The sequence below is a fragment of the Terrapene carolina genome, unplaced genomic scaffold (assembly GCF_002925995.2).
Source record: "Terrapene carolina triunguis isolate 2854851 unplaced genomic scaffold, T_m_triunguis-2.0 Scaffold85, whole genome shotgun sequence".
Lineage (NCBI taxonomy): Eukaryota > Metazoa > Chordata > Testudines > Emydidae > Terrapene > Terrapene triunguis.
This window is the reverse complement of record NW_020664436.1, coordinates 52,883,181-52,899,453: the sequence shown is the minus strand read 5'-3', so window position 1 is coordinate 52,899,453 and position 16,273 is coordinate 52,883,181. Positions and strand designations below refer to the sequence as shown.

General features: G+C 38.8%; 1 protein-coding gene across 1 annotated transcript in view; it reads right to left on the bottom strand.

The window, feature by feature from the left end:
* Window positions 1–796: 796 nt before the first annotated feature.
* Window positions 797–16,273, bottom strand: part of STX7 (syntaxin 7) — a 44,948-nt gene continuing 29,471 nt past the window's right edge. Inside the window, exons 3-10 of the mRNA XM_026649806.2 lie at window positions 15,738–15,807; window positions 12,522–12,612; window positions 11,101–11,238; window positions 10,122–10,174; window positions 8,572–8,662; window positions 6,674–6,746; window positions 4,639–4,721; window positions 797–2,275 (exon numbers count right to left, since the gene is read on the bottom strand). Of these exons, the coding sequence (XP_026505591.1) occupies window positions 2,183–2,275; window positions 4,639–4,721; window positions 6,674–6,746; window positions 8,572–8,662; window positions 10,122–10,174; window positions 11,101–11,238; window positions 12,522–12,612; window positions 15,738–15,807 (692 nt within the window). The 3' untranslated portion in view covers window positions 797–2,182. The remainder of the gene's footprint in view (window positions 2,276–4,638; window positions 4,722–6,673; window positions 6,747–8,571; window positions 8,663–10,121; window positions 10,175–11,100; window positions 11,239–12,521; window positions 12,613–15,737; window positions 15,808–16,273) is intronic.

The window sequence follows — 16,273 nt, the reverse complement described above, 5'->3', positions numbered from 1 at the left end:
GGAGGGGAAAGAAGAAAGCTACTTTCAGATCCTAAATTTGTATTTACAGTTCTGACATTTAGGGAACCACAAGTATTTTTGTTGTTTTTACTTACTGTATCCAAGTAAATGTGTAACAAACCCACAGTGATATTGGTACAGAGTCACCATACTCAATTCTAACCAAGATTGCAAAAGGACAAAGAAATTGGCCCAAATTCTTTTAGAAAAAGCTTTTATAAAAAATTCTAAGACCAACAGAAGCGTTCCCACAATTAAAGAGATTCCAATCGCCCCACCCAAAAAAAAAAAAAAAACCAAACCAAAAAAACAAACACACCACCACACAGGTTTTAAATAAAAGAACATACCCTGCAGTGTTTGAAACTCAAATACATCAGCACTAAGAACCTGACATTAAAGCTTATTTCTTCCAAAATGTAACACACATCTATAGGTGCCCATCCTGTAATTCTGGGCTCCTATCTTATATATTAAAAATTACAAAGAACTGGTAATGAATATATCCTCCTGAACAGCCAGACTTCAGAAAAAGGTGAAAACCTTGACCTTAATTTCCATTATCCAAGGTTGGGTCTTGACCCTGCAATCTGATACATCTGGCTGAACTCTTATACACATGGAGTCCCATTTAAGTCAACGAGCCCACACACAGATGTGAAGTCCTTGTGTGGACCAGATTGCATATTTGCAGCTTACGATTTGAGTTTGTCCCCCTTTAAATGAGTTTTAATCACTGGGTAAGTGATGTGTGCTGGTACAGAAAAAAAAAAAAAAAAAACATTCTGAAAACCCCTCACTTTTAAAACAACATCATCTTTATTTTGGCTTCATGGTTACAATTTTAAGTCCATAGATACTTACAGTTAAATGGTTCTCAATTAGTAAATCTCTGCTTGTTATGTAAATAGTGCATTCTCTATCAAACTGCTGTACAATAACTTTATAAAATACAGATGAAGTGACATTTTCATCTGCACAATATTCTTGATTAGTGCACTATCGTAACATCAATTACAAAGGCAAATGCATTACCGTTCTAATTATGGATTAGTATAAAATGGCACAAAAAGGAAAAAAATTGGAAAGCTGTAAGCGTGGCTAAGCTTCTGAGCAAGTTGAGTCAGGTCAACTGATTGGCATTTGGGAGTAGAGATCTTAATCAGTCGTGGACACTAAATTTAACGATTAGTCCTCCTCTCTCTGATTGCATAAGAAACAAATACATTTTTTTACAAACTGGGGTCTATACTGTTCAAAGTATTTGTACAATAACAGCAGGTTCAGATCACTGGAGTTCAAGTGCAATTAGGAAACTACAAATTTTCACTATTCCCAATATCATACTTAAGAGTTCACAACTAAAATTAGACCCAGATTTTCAGTCAAACATGTTCAATTGTGCATAATCATTTATCAACACTTATTTTAGGCATGAAAATGCCAGATGTGTGCATAAGTTAGGTGCATGAATGCTAAGTAAAAATATGGCCCAAAGTCTCATTTCTAAATTTAAGAGTTTAATCAAAAAGCCTATATTAATAAATTATTGCCATCCATTTTACCTATAAAATAGGCTTTGCCTGGCACATGGATACTTACTGCCACATAACGACAAATGAAATCTATGAAAGATTTCCTAGTCAATCAGAAACTGAACACCTAATCCAAAGGCTTCAACAGTGAAGGATAGTTTTCTGACGTCAACATGGTTTTAGGTTATAATCTTGAGTAATCCATAGGAGACAGCGAGTGGGAAGACCTATTCACCAGTTTAAAAATAATGTGTGACAATAAGTGTGTTGTCCCAATTAGAATAAGGAGTTCAGAAAACTCTGTTTAAATTTGGCAACACTTAGAAATATCAAAGCAGATTATGCCCCACTTTATCAAAACTTCTGATTAGCCCGAAACATTTAGAGGTGTTTATTAAGTAAGTTTACCAACAAAAAGTAAGTTTATAAAGCTGACTGATTGTTGTCTTGCCAGTACAGCCAATCTCAAATCCAAGAATGGAAGGAAGTTATACCAACTAGTGGTACCAACAGTCATTTCTCAGGTTTTAAAAAAAATCAACAGTGATAAAGTATAGAACCATCATTTACTGAACAGCTTCAGAAGCAGACAAAAACGATTGTAGGAGTTTTCTTGCATAAATTTAAATAATGCTCTTTCAACAGTCTTATCTCACAGATGCCCATATGATGAGTCCAAGAACCACTGCTCCAATGACAAGTACAAGAATGATGATGCACATTTTCTTTCGGGATTTGCGCTGTTAATACAAAAATTTGATTGTTGTGCAGTGTTCAGAACTACTTAGCAACTGCTTCTGTGGTTCTGTTATTTACACAATCTAAATGAACTGTGTACTTAAAAAAAAAAAGACAATTAAGACAGTAAATGGTTAACAGGCAACAGTCGTTCACGAAACAAACAAAAGTTATAACTTCACCCCTTAGATTTCAAGGGTATTTGGAATTCACATTGGAAAAATACATTCTCCCTGGCATCTCACAGGAAATGTAATGAGTATATAGATTTTTTTGTCTGTAAGGGGAGGGGGAGGGACAGTGGAGAGAGCAGACTGGGACAGAGGCAGAGAGTATGGGTGGAGATCGGGGCTGTGAGCTGGTTGGGGGTGCAGGAACCTGGGACGAGGAGCCAAGGTGTGTTTTGGAAGGTGGGGAATTAGGATGAGGAGCCCAGGGAGGAATTCAGACTGGGACTGGAACTTGGACAAGGAAGCCTGGAGGGGGTAACTGGGATGAAGAACCAGGAGATAGGCATCTCCTCCCAGTTCTAGTCTTCCACCCCTCCCCTCAGTAGAACCTCAGGGTTCTCCCCTGACACCCAGCTGGCTCCCAGCCCCCCACCGCCCGCAACACACTTTCACTCAGTCTCCCAAGCTGACTCCCAGTCTCCTTGTCCAACCATTTCCACCACCCTCTCCCATCCCCAGCTTCCAGTCTACTTACTGAGCCAGTTCGAGTTTCTCCCCCTGCACCCCTTCCAATCCCAGTGTTGTTGGACTCCTTGTCCCAATCTACTCCTTTCCCACATGGCAATCTGCCTCCCTCGTCTCCCACCCCACAGATGAATCTGATGGCTTCCTTCTCTATGCTGCCTGGGTGCCAGCAGGGAAGTCATTGTGAATGCAGGAGACAGGATCTCCATTCCAGGGCCTGGCTCCCAGAATAGCTGGGATCAGCCATTACAGGGAATGTCTGGCTTTACTCTCTCAGCTCTGAACTGGAGGGAGCATACTCAGTTGTTCTGTGGGGATGGCACATATGCAATATGCTCAGCACTAGGGAGCTGTGAGAGGCTTGAGCATGGTCAGTGACGATGGAATCAGAGATTTTAGCTGCTAAAAAAACAAAAAACAAAAAACACACACAACCAACCAAGTCTCTACTGAGTATGTAGAAACTGATTTTTTCAAAGGCTTATAACTTGGCCAAATTTGCACGGATTTTCACAGGGATAACAAAAGGCCCATCCCGACACAAAGGCCATTCCTCAGCCAAATTTCAAGTCCCTCTCCAAAATCCATGGGATGTTAAAACTTTTCAAATAAAAAAGGTCACCAGAATTTTTTAGCATGGACAAAAATTATGTATTTTCCTCTATATTGCCTCATTCTTTGAAACAGATCAATCATTTTGGCTGAAGTTTTCCAAAAAATTTCAGCCAGGTAGACACTGGAATGAAAATTTTTATCTCAAATGGTTAAAGTTTGGGGGGGGGGGGGGAAGGTGGAACAAAACTAAAAACTTATAAGCAACTGAAAACAGGGTCTTATAATGGGAACTGTTGGGCAATCTTAATAAGTGGTGCTACCAGCCCTGCCTATATTTTAGAAAAAAAGTTGGCCACCTTAATTTTGTCCCTTACAAGCCAGCAGACAAATCTAGGTTTAATAAAATTTTCCCCATTGATTCGTTTGCCTGGCTATAACTGCAATACGACTTTAAATGAGAAGATCAACTTCAGCAGAGAAGTGTTCAAGGAAGAGGATGTATTACTAATAAGATTATCTCTAACACAGGCCAAAATTTAAGACTCTCTAAATAGACTTGAAAAAGAAAAAGAAAAAGAAAAAAAAAAGTCTTTCACAGATTTCTAAAACTTTGCTCTTTCATTTTATTTTTTAAGCCAGTGAACATGGCAGAACTGGAAAGCAAAGTCTTCTATGCACAGAAGAGATTTATGCAGCCTGAGCAGCAGCACAAAACTTCCCTATGCTGCCCTACCAATGAACCCCAATCCTGACTTAGGGAAATTACGAAGCAAAGGATAGGTTCATTCTCCATGCACATTCAATCCTTCCCTTACTGCACTGGCAATGAGAAGGTCAGTTATGATGGTTTTTCATAGTATGGCCCACCAGCCAGCTAATTTCACATAAGGCTGCTAAACTTTCAGAGGGCATGGACTTTTTGTTACTACCAACCTGGGCTGAATTTGGATTAGTGACCCAGAGATGCTATCCTATGCCAGTCTTGCGTCTTTGAGTAAGTCTCCAAACCATTAAAACAATTATAAGGAAGAATTAAACTACCATAATAAAAATTAAGACAAACAAGTGAAAGGGACAATTATTGATAGATGACTGGCAGTTTGCACTGATATTACCTGGTAGTCTGCTGCTCTTGATAGCTGCTGGTTTCCTTGCTGGACGTGTACGTCAGCATTTTCTACATTGGCTTCTATGCTGTCTTTTTAAAAGAAAGAAAAAAAAAAGTCATTTTCTCAATTAAAGCCTGATGTAGTAAAAGCCTCATGTGTTTGCCACTGTTACTAATTAAATTACAGCTGCTGCAGTTCTGATCTTCCACATTCTCAGAGCAGACATTTACTCTCATAACATTAAATCCCAACAAGCCTATCCTTAGAATTTCTATGTACAATTGGATCAGATTAAGTATCTACTGCAAGACAAAAACACCACCCTCCTAATGATTAATGGCTAAAAATCAATAACATGGTATAAATGGACCTATAGGTAATAGTTTACCATTACCTCATGATATTTATTTTCATCTTACTTTCCTGAATAAAAAGTTAAATCTCTATCCCCTAAAAAGCATTCAAACTAACTTTGATAAACACAGTAGATAAAACACTGAAATACACAGATCAAAGTGCAAGAACAATCACTTTTGACTTGCATTTACCTTCACTAAACACACAAACATTATCCTACTGCATTATGGAAGTTTCCTCCTTTGTCATTTTCCCTATATGTACTGTAACAGTGATCAGGCTAACTTCTGAAGCACCCAGAGTATTCCAAGGTTTACTTCAGATATCATAACTTCCAAGTTCAGGTATTTTAGAAGTGGAGGGTTGGCTTTGGACATGGACCAATAAGGATAGTTTCTCAGGAAGCTGGTGTTTGAGAATAAACGAGAGAGAGAGAGAGAGAGAGAGAGAGAGAGAGAGAGCACCTACTGATCAGAGAAAGACATGAGAGAAAAGTGGTGATAGATAGATGAAATGAGTGACCCAGAACTTTTTAAGAATACCACTTAGTACGAAATTCAATTGATGGAAATTTTGTTTGAAAGGTTTGGTGGATCAGTAATTATTAAGAGAGAAGGCTTTGTGGGCAAAAAAACCAATCATAGCCAGTCTGTGAATGTTTGTTAGAAGAGTGTTATTTAGTTGTATTCTGAGAAAATGGTGTGCGCTTAAATTTGCATTTATTGTAGTAACTAAGGGCTTACTCAAGGTAATTTACTGGCATTATCAAACCAACATAATTACAACAGTGTAACTCCCCATGTGGATGATCTTTTTTGGAATAACAGTGTCTGTTTTTTGGTTTAGCTTAGGGCAGGTCTACAATATGGGGCTCAGTCAACCTAAGTTACGCAAGTCCAGCTATGTGAATAACGTAGCTGGAGTTGACGTAACTTAAGTCGACCTTTCGCAGTGTCTATACTGCGCTGGGTTGACAGGAGAGTTCCTCCCATCGACTTACCTTATGCTTCTCATTCCGGTGGAGTACCAGAGTCGACAGGAGAGTGATCGGCAGTCGATATAGCGGGTCTAGTGAAGACCTGCTAAATCGACCCCCGGTGGATCGATCGCCGCACCCAGTAAAGTGGAGACAAGCCCTTAATTTGCTTTGGCCAACATAAAGAACCAAGGAAATAACTTTCCTATTGTTTCCCCCCAGTTTCTTTATACTTTGCATTTTTTCCCCATTTTAGCTTGGTCATTCACTCAGAAATGGGGAGTGAAAGACATTTTACAAAATAAGAAAAGTGCAATTAAAAACTCACAAAAATTGGAAGCAAAACTCAAAATGAAGGAGTAGAACCTGAAACTACATTTAAAGCCATTTTCCCCAAGTGTACTGGATTTCCTGATTGCTTTAACAGATCACCCAACAATCTCTGCCGATATAGAACACAACAGGTTAGAACCTCAATCAACTTAAATACAGACAGTCAGCAGAGAAGGTGCTCAAAAAAGCACCATCAAAAACAAATCTTATCTGGCTAGTTTCTGGAGAATCATGATTCTGTGGTTTAAAATTAAGATCCAAGAATTATACAGCATGATGAATAATCTACATAAATCAATGGGATATTATTCTCTCTCCCCCTCCCTTCCTAAATTTCATGTAAATTTTCTAAAATATTTTATGATCTGTGCTTACCTATCACATCACCTTGTTCATGAATCATCATTCCTAAATCTTTAAATATTTCATTGATGTCCATAATATCTGCCTGCAAGAGAAAATAATTTAAAAAACAAACAAATTAGCAAATACCATGGGAAACTGCTGTAGTTAGCCAAGCATTGTGCATTATTTCAGACTAGATAGCTATGGTTTCCTGCACCAAGAAGCTAATACAAATTCTTTTGCAAGCTCAAGTTTTAATTTGGATTAAAAGAATACTATCATATTCATCTAAATATCCAAAATCAGTTGCACTGCACATCCTACTAGTTAAGAGGCCAATTTCTAAGGTCTTGTCTACACACAAACTTGCAATGGCAAAGGTGTTCTTAAACTAGTTTAGGGCTTGTCTATACAGAGAGTTAATGCACAGCAAGTTGGGGTGGAAATCTAGAGTGCTATAGTCTGCTGCGTGTTCACTCTCCATACAAACATGGCCTTAGTTAAACTAGTGCAAAATTCCTTCTGTCAGTTTAAGAGTAGCTTATGTCAAAAAGGCTTAAATAATTTCTTTAGTGACTTAAACCAAACGGAAAGAAGTATCTTCCCATAAGGTTTTGCAGCAGTTTAACCATGTCTGTTTAAGTTAAAGTTAAACTTGTGTGACTCTTATTGACCAGCCCTTAGTTACCAAAAAACAGTTTCATCCAGTAGAGGGCAGTGGCACATACACAATATTAACTATTACAACATGGTTATGATAAAGTGACATGTCACCTTCTTGTTTTGCTTACAATTCCTATTTATCCACCTCTGTTTAGTTTACCCACAAAAGTAAGTTCTTATACAATCAGTACTGCAAAGCCTATAAAGAAAAGAGAGGACTGGATTCTATTTGTCTCATGCGTCAGCAAAATTGCCTGTTAAAGGTCCAGTTCCAGACTCTTAATTGCTGGTGAAGTTTGTTGGAGCTCAAAATATATAATTTCAGTCTGGAATCCATCATTCATTTCCACTGGTGTTTTACAAGTCAATTACTTTTTCAAAACCCACAACAGCCACAATGCCATTAATCCATAACCTACATTTCGGAGTCATTTAGTATGTTCATTATTTTGTTTTAAAATATTGGAATTTCCCCTGCCTCTCCCATCCAAGTTTTTTGTTTTGCTATTGGTAGATGAATACACGGACAGATGGATTGTTCTCAGGCATTTCTGTTCAATTCCAGAAAAAATTTAGTCATTACTGGAGTCAATATTTCATATGCCCAACTATTGGTACTTTTTACGCATATATAGTACAAATAGGAGTTACCCATTTTTATTACATTTAATATGTTTATCCTGCATTTCCAGACAATGATATTAAAGACAGCCGACACCAGGAAGAACTGAAAAATACCCCACCTGTAAAATTCTGTAGAGGGGATGTTTTGCATTTTATTTAAAATTTGCTTTTGAACTTAATGGGGGAACAAGCCATGGACAAGAATGAATGGCAATACTGTGCTACACTGCATGGTCTATAAAAATGCTTTGGGATGAGGAGAAGTCTTGGGGGGGGGGGGGGGGGGGGGGGGGGGGGGGGAGAAGAGGGGAGAAAAAACAGTTCTAGGGATATTTGCATGAAAACCCAAGTTCTATCTTACTTGGTAGTCACATGGGTGGCTATTTATTCCTCAAGGTGAAGTCAGGAGAGCTTAGTAGACCATGACACTGCGTAATAGAACAGTGAAAAGTGGTTTTCGTGTAGGGAATTCCACGTGCAGTTCTTTACCTACTGCATAAAAACAATTTCTGCATTAAAAAAATATTTTCTAACCTTTGATGATGGATTCCTCCCACTAATGCTAATGCCTGCTCCTTTAGGAAGTATCAGAAAAATATTCTCAAGTTTGTTCTAACGCTGCACATAGCAGCACTGCTTACCTCAAGCTGCCTGATGGAGGACTCTCTCTCCTCAATAAGACGGAGATCATCTTCTGTAATGTCTTCATCTTGCACTTGTGCTTGAGGTTGACTGTAAAAAAACCAAAAATACTCGAACTGGCTGAACTGCTCTTATACACAAGGTTGAAATGCACTTCATGTTAAAAAGACTAAAGTACAGAGAATACACATTAAACTTGCTATTAACAAGACATGATGTTTTTACGTTTGCAAAAAATCGATGTACAGCTGATGTGAAAGGCCTGAATCCTCAGGACCTCAATAAAGGAAGTTATACAAGCATACTATTAAACAGCTTTGACATATGAAACCCCTTAAAACCTAGTGTTTTGGCTCAGCATTTTCTAACTAAGCATGCAGATATCAAACACATCTTTCTATTTGGATTCTGAACTAAGTGTCATGTGGAGTCTGGCATTCATTTTGGCTTTCCTCGTTAGTGGAGTCTGAATTAGAAGCCACTTAGAGAAAAATGCAGGTATTCAGTCTTATGGATTAATAGTTAAATATCTTGATCCAAGTTTTAGAGACCCAGCTGTCCTAATCTGGAAGGATAAAAGACAAAAGGCTGCATTGTTTTTATGTTGTCCTCTACAGGCATAGTTGGATGAAAACTTCTTACCACATCTCTTTCCTTCAGAAGATCCTAACAAACTAGAGGAAGCACATTCCATTTAATGTTTGTTAATTCATAAGAATTTTTAAAAGCCTTTTTTAAAATTTGTCTTATGGGTGTGCATTTTTTCTTAAGGTTGTTAAACATGCATATGTCCATTTACTAGCCTGTTCCTCCTCCTCATCTTGTAGTTGGTGGTTTATTCTCTGAAAATAATCAGGAGGGGAGCAGTGGTTGGGGTTAGCTAAATCTAACCTGACTCAAAACACATAAACCCCTTAACTCTGAGTCCATTACACATGGAAATAAAGGTTAATTTGGTGGCAGCAACTCTATTTGGGTTTGGGGGGGGGGGGGAGAAAGGAGAGTTTGGTACAATGCCTATCACAATTAGGCCCTTATCTCTGTTGAAGCCTCTGGGCTCTATTGTAATAGAATTGTATTACTTTTTTTAACACCTAATTTTAGTTTTCTATTTCCTTCTGCAGGGGAAAAAAAAAAAAAAAAAAAAAAAAAATCAACTTCCACTGTTCCAGTTAAACAGATCACATTAAAGGCCAGGAGACCCAGAAACTGAGTTTGATAGTGTTAAAGCAGTAACTTAAAAAAAATAAAAATAGAAATTGATATTTTCGGTTCTAATTTTAGCTTCTGTAGAACACTAGCAGCTTGTGATTATTAGCTTTCAGAGGGTCACAAAAAGCCAACAAAAAAACCAAACACACAGCATGCTTTAACAAATAGATTTTTTTTTAAATGCACTGTATAAGTGATCTTAATGTTGTTTCACCACACAAGTTCTGTTAAAACCATGGACTACAGCACAGAGTGTATCTCAAATAAGTCCACATTATTGGAGTCAACCAATCAATTTACAAGACAGGTTATAAGGTTTATGGCACGCCCGTCCTACCTGTCCCAAGAGACAAGTGTTCCTTCTTTGTAACCGTCTTCTGAAGGACCAGCCTGTAGGAAAAACAAAAATTACCATTTTATTTGAGTGATGGGTACATAGTAAAATGTTTGTCGAAATTCCCATAATGAATCAAGATTAAGGGGGTTTTAACTTTGGTAGCTCTAAAACAAAATGTGTCAGTTATATTCTTGGTGTGGGGCTGGTGTGTGTGGATATATATATACAAATAAACTGCGCTTGGTAGCAGCCTACAATATATTTTATGCCAATACACATTGCTGTACTCATGGAGTCAAAGGTCAGGACTGAGCCTATATTACTACAAAAAAAATCCAGCATAATTTTGCATTTCCAAACTATGTTAAAATTGTAGTTCTCTAAAATTAACCGAAGTCCAATTTAAGACTGACATAAGTAAAGACACTTTAAATGAAGGCTACTACTTTACTCAATGTTTCCTGCTTCATAGCCCATGATAGCCTCAATCCTGCAAAGGGGTCTAGCAGATGGATCCTTATATCCAAAAAGAATCCCTGTTGATTTAGGGGACACTATACACATACAAAGATCTACCTCTATGATTCCCATAGCAAGATCAGGGCATTGCACTATGCGAAGTACCTATGAACCCCTTTGTAAAACCATACATAGGCACAAGGACAGAGTAAGTCTTTTAATAAGGAATTACTATGAAGTTATTTTTTCCTTAATCAAACCATTAAACTGAAATGCAAGTTTTAAATTTAATACCTTGTGTTCAAAGGCAAGCAAAGTTTAAAAAAATAAAATAAAAAAACCACACAACTATGTTGGCATTGTGCGCACATTCTACATGCGTGCATTTAGTTTATTATTTATTTTATTTATCTCCTGCAATGGTGACAATCCTGTAAGAATGCTGCTCTCAAGCTAATAAAAAGAAGCAGGTTTTATGTAAATAATGTTTGAGTTGAATAATATATTTCTGGATACTTACAGATACCCTAGAGCTGGCTCTTACTCTGGCTACAAGATCTTTTTCTTTCTCAGCAGCTTGCCTTTGGATCCTCTGGAAGTTGGCCAGTGCAGTACTGAACTCCGCCACAAGACGATCTTTCTGTATTTTTCTTTGACGCTATTGGAGGAAAGCAAGACTGATTTTTATAACAAGCAAGCTTGCTCTTGTTCAAGGCTTTACAAATAAGTTATTTCAAGGGTGGTTTGTTTGTGTGATTCTCCCCTCCTCCCTCTTCCTGTTAGCATGGGCCTCACACTTTAAATAGAGTGTCTCATGGCACATTCCCTCTCATTTGAGATTGTATGGACTACCTCCCATTCGGGTTCACATAACAACCCTATCACTATTACAGCAATTGTGGAAAAGTAGTATTAGGAATGCAATGTATTTTCAACTGTCTTATTGGTATTTAACTACTGGAATTAAGGAGGATCCAGCATCACACATCCAGACAGCTTTCAGTAAGCCACTAGTGAGACCTTCTGTCTTATTTATTAACTAGGTTCACTGTACAATTGCTGAATATTTTGATATTGTAAAATTTAAACTGTGTAAAAACAGCCCAGAGCATCAGGGGAGGAGGGGAAACTCACTGATTTAATTATAAGATAGAAGCGCTGAAGGTATGCCCTGAACTGTACCTGAGAGGAGAAATGACCTTGTAATCATGTTTTTACAAAAAAAAAAAAAAAATTCCAATTTTTACTCCTATTGAGAATGGACAAGGTCAGGTCATGAGAGAATTTCCTCTAGATTTCCCCATCCACTTTGACACTCCCTTTGAATTTGCAATGTGATCTAAGAGCTACAACTTGCCCTTAGTCAATCACCTCCACTTTTCCATCTTGGAGTCATGAATAAGGGTGGGAGGGAACAGTCTGGTCAAACAACATGGTTGAGTTTCTTACCACAAACTTTCAAACTCCAGGGTCAAGCAAAAGAGGCACTTCAAATTTTTTTCCTTTTTTGGGTCTAGAAGTATTTATGAACCAAGTGCAAAGTTTAAGCAGCAAACATGAATGAGACAGAAGTGATTAAATAGTTATAATCTGTTGACCATACTCACTCATTTTAAATCTCTTAATCCTACAAGTCACAATAACACACCATCAGCAGCAATAGTAATTACCATGTTGGTAGCAATTCTTGTCAGAGTGCTTTAGTTCTGATACACTGTAGGAGCAATTGCTTACAGAAAACTATTCTGCATTTTACTGCACTTGAGGCCTATTAAGTGACTTCTACATAGCACCGAACATTCGTTTTGAACACAGACCTCACTTGGATGTTGTCAACATCTAGTAACGACAGCAATAATATGAATACGTAACTGAAACCATTCAGATACTTTACATCAGCCAACATTATGTTCAAATGATCCATGTTCTTCATTTTTATACCTGTTCACTTGTTGCAGGCAGAGACCCAAACTCTTTAATGTTCTTGTCAGTTTCTTTGGCAAGCTGGTTTGTATGCTGCTGCTTCTGCTGCCTGAACCAAACACAAAGTCTGTATTATAGCCACTGGATTATTTTGCTGGAACAATTTCCTGGACGCTCAGGAGCAGTATTTTTAGAAGAAAGTTACCAATTATCTTACTAAATATTTATTTATAGGCATTTCTATTCATCACTATAATATCTGTGAACTGATCACTCAGAAGGGTGTTGGATGAGACACAGACTCTGAAAGAAATGATGTTAAACTAGTGATATAGCAGTGGAATCAGCCACAAGAGGGCCACTGGCTATTGTACAGAAAAAGTTACAAATACCAGAGCCATTTTTGGAAATATCTGTAGGCAAAAATATTTGTAGAAAAATAAAAAGTAAGTTGCAGCCTCATCAATGAAATGAATCAAGATGCTTTTGCGGTGGCCCCTGAACAATGAAGTATACATATAGCAGACTTCAGACACCCTCTAAAAAGAGAAGATCAGAAAAAACTTAGTTTCCTTTTTTGATAAGTCAAGCAGTCAAACTTTCATTTTTTAAATTGTGGTCTTTGGCTCAGGTGTAAATTTAGGACAATGCCCACCCACTCAATCTATAGCAAAATTTCTTCCTGATGTCAATGGGAGATTTGTACCAATAAAAGGGGAGGATGTGTCTTATGTGGAAACTAAACTTGTATTATTTGTTCAGTATCTTTTAGTGGAGAAACATACTCACTGTTAGCACAGCTATTTATGCCCTTTGTTACTCTGCCTTCCTCATCCTCCTTTCCTTCATTGCCTTTTCCATGCCTGTAACTCTCCTTACTTTCCTTTTCCATTTCCTTCCAATTCCAATGAGATAATAGAGGCCAGGAGTTCCCACCTCTCAGGGTAGGTCTTCACCAGCAACATCAAAGGGCTGCTGTGGCAGCGCTTTAACGTGGCTGTGTAGTCCTGGCACCAGCGCTGGGAGAGAGCTCTCCCAGCACCACCCACATGAGGGGAGTAGCTACCAGTCCTGGGAGCACGACTCCTAGCACTGGTGTACTGTCTACACTGGCGCTTTACAGCGCTGAAACTTGCAGTGCTTGGGGGGAGTTTTTTCACACCCCTGAGCGAGAATGTTGTAGCGCTGGAAAGTGGCAGTGTAGACAAGGCCTCTGTCACAATTTCAGTCTATCTGGAGACTGAGGAAAACAGCACTGCTTACGTCAACCATTCAAACGTGACTGGAAAGTGATCTTCACAGTCACAATTGTTTTTAAAAAAAAAAAAAAAGAAGAAAGCTTAGATTCTGCAGAATGACTCACAAACAGGAAAACATGAAGCATGTCAGACCCATTCCCAAAGAGTAGATATCTGCCACAATATCATTTTCCTGGACATTTAGAAGCCGCCAGAGACCTAAATGTATTCCCAATTGCAAATCTGTACACAAAAGGTACATGGCTGCCTCAGTTTTTAGGGAACAGAACATGACTCCTCTGGTATACATTCAAATTCCTGCCCCCCAGACCACACCAGATTAACATTGGTTTTGTATATGTAGTTGTAGTCAGTTTACCCTCAATCCAAACAAAACTTGCATAAGTAGAGGTCCCCAAAGTGTGGGACACTGTGCGTAAGGGTGTGGAGGAATGTTCGGGGGGGGTGGGGCGCACAGCTGGGGCCCGGGCCAGCCCTCACAGCCCTGCCCTCAGCCAGGGCCCCAGCCTTGGCCACCTAACCCTGGTCCACCTCCCTTCCCTCCCAGAGCCGCATCCCTGCTCCTGGCCCTGGCTCGGGGGGCACAGATAGGGATAAGGGGAGGGCACGAGGTAAAGAGTTTGGGGACCACTGGCATAATCTGATCAAACCATACTAGCCAGGATCAGATTTTCAACTAGTGTAGATATGCAATTATGTGCCTAATTTTCAATATACACCTCTACCTCGATATAACGCTGTCCTCGGGAGCCAAAAAAAAAAAAAAAAAAAATCTTACCGCGTTATAGGTGAAACCGCGTTATAGCGAACTTGCTTTGATCCGCCTGAGTGCACAGCCCTGCCCCCCTGGAGCACTGCTCTACTGCGTTATAACAAGAATTCTTGTTATATCGGGTCGTGTTATATCGAGGTAGAGGTGTATAATCACTGCAATCCTATGTGCAAATGGCTAAAAAACAGGAAGCAGCACTAGAATGCCTAGCAGCATCTCTCCCCCCCACCCACCCACTCCATGCTGAATGATGCCAAGTGTAAGAGGAACTTAACTAAACTCAAAGTTTAGTTACTGTATAAGTGCTAGAGCTTACTTTCAATCACTGTCATCAGTAGGAAATCCATTGTGGATCCAGGGTAGTATGTCACCAATTTTGTAGTCCTAGTTCAGAGTAATTTGTCATCCTGCCCAGAATGAATGTGACAAGCCTGGTCTCATATACATTTCCCTCCTGCCATTCAATGGCTACTGTGCTATATTAACAGCCACAGAGAAAAGTCTGCCAACTTTCTCACTCAATGAGTTCATGCAGCACATGCAGCCTGTGCATATCTGTGTTAGGATTAAAGAATAAAAGTGGTAGAAGAGTTTGGTCCAAGTCGAATGAGCCACTGTATTGGGAAACAGAGCGGCTAGTAGTCTCCTTCAATGGGACATGAATGAAAGCCCACATTCAGAGGGCTGAACTACAGTGTAACTTCTGACAACTGGCCTTATTTCACTTCTGCTTTCTCTAGTATTTTTGGCATATGTTCATCTTGTAATTTCACTTGACACTGTGGTTAGCATTGTTTAACAGTCTCACTTTGCCTTCTTGCAGTACCCCACAAAAGCACCTCCCTCTCCAGACCATACCACGTTGAGTGCTCTACAAAAATAATGTTCTGGAGGTTTTTGAATCCCTAGAGCCAAATTAGTACCTTCCAGTTCTGTCAGTTTGTCTGTGTTTACATTTAACACAGCACATGTGCAGCAGAAGTACTGAGAACTGCCAGTCAGATAGGTTAGCATGGCAAGATCCTGTAGGTTACAAAGATACCTCAGATAATTAATTTTTTCCATGTTTAAGCTTTAATACTTCTGTTCTACTTCCACCATCCCATCCACAACAAAGCTGAGCACTTGGCTAAAATCACGGTCACCTATTGAGGCAGTATTTACAATATCGTGAAATGAGAGATCTTCATGTAAAGTACTTACAGCTGTTGCCTCAATTCAGGCGTGTCTTGTGGTGTTCCAAGTTGATGCAGTATTCTTTGTATTTCTGCAGCTGTTAGTGAAAAGGAAGAGATTTTAATGACCCAGTTAGATATATTTCCCCCTTTAGTTTTATGCATTTTTGCTTGACAACTCTAACATATACACTTGTTGACAAAAAGTGTATGTACAACTGTGATAGGCCAAGCAAAATGTGATTTTCAAGAAGCCTAAATTAAATCCTAGGTTATATTAAAAAGGAACACAACATGCTGAAATATCTAGGCAGAAAGTGGTGATGTAAGGATGAAGGTAGTTTAAGCCAGACTCCTTAACTCAAATTTATCTACAATTAATTTCAAGAATAAAAAACTGTGTACTGATTTATTCATCCTGTGTGCGCTATATCAGACAAACATCTGAAAGACTGACACAATATTGACGTGTATAAATATTCATAACTAGTATGTTAGTGACAACATCTCACAAAAAAAATGCCTAAGCTTAAAGTAGTACTGATACAAAATGAATATCGAGGG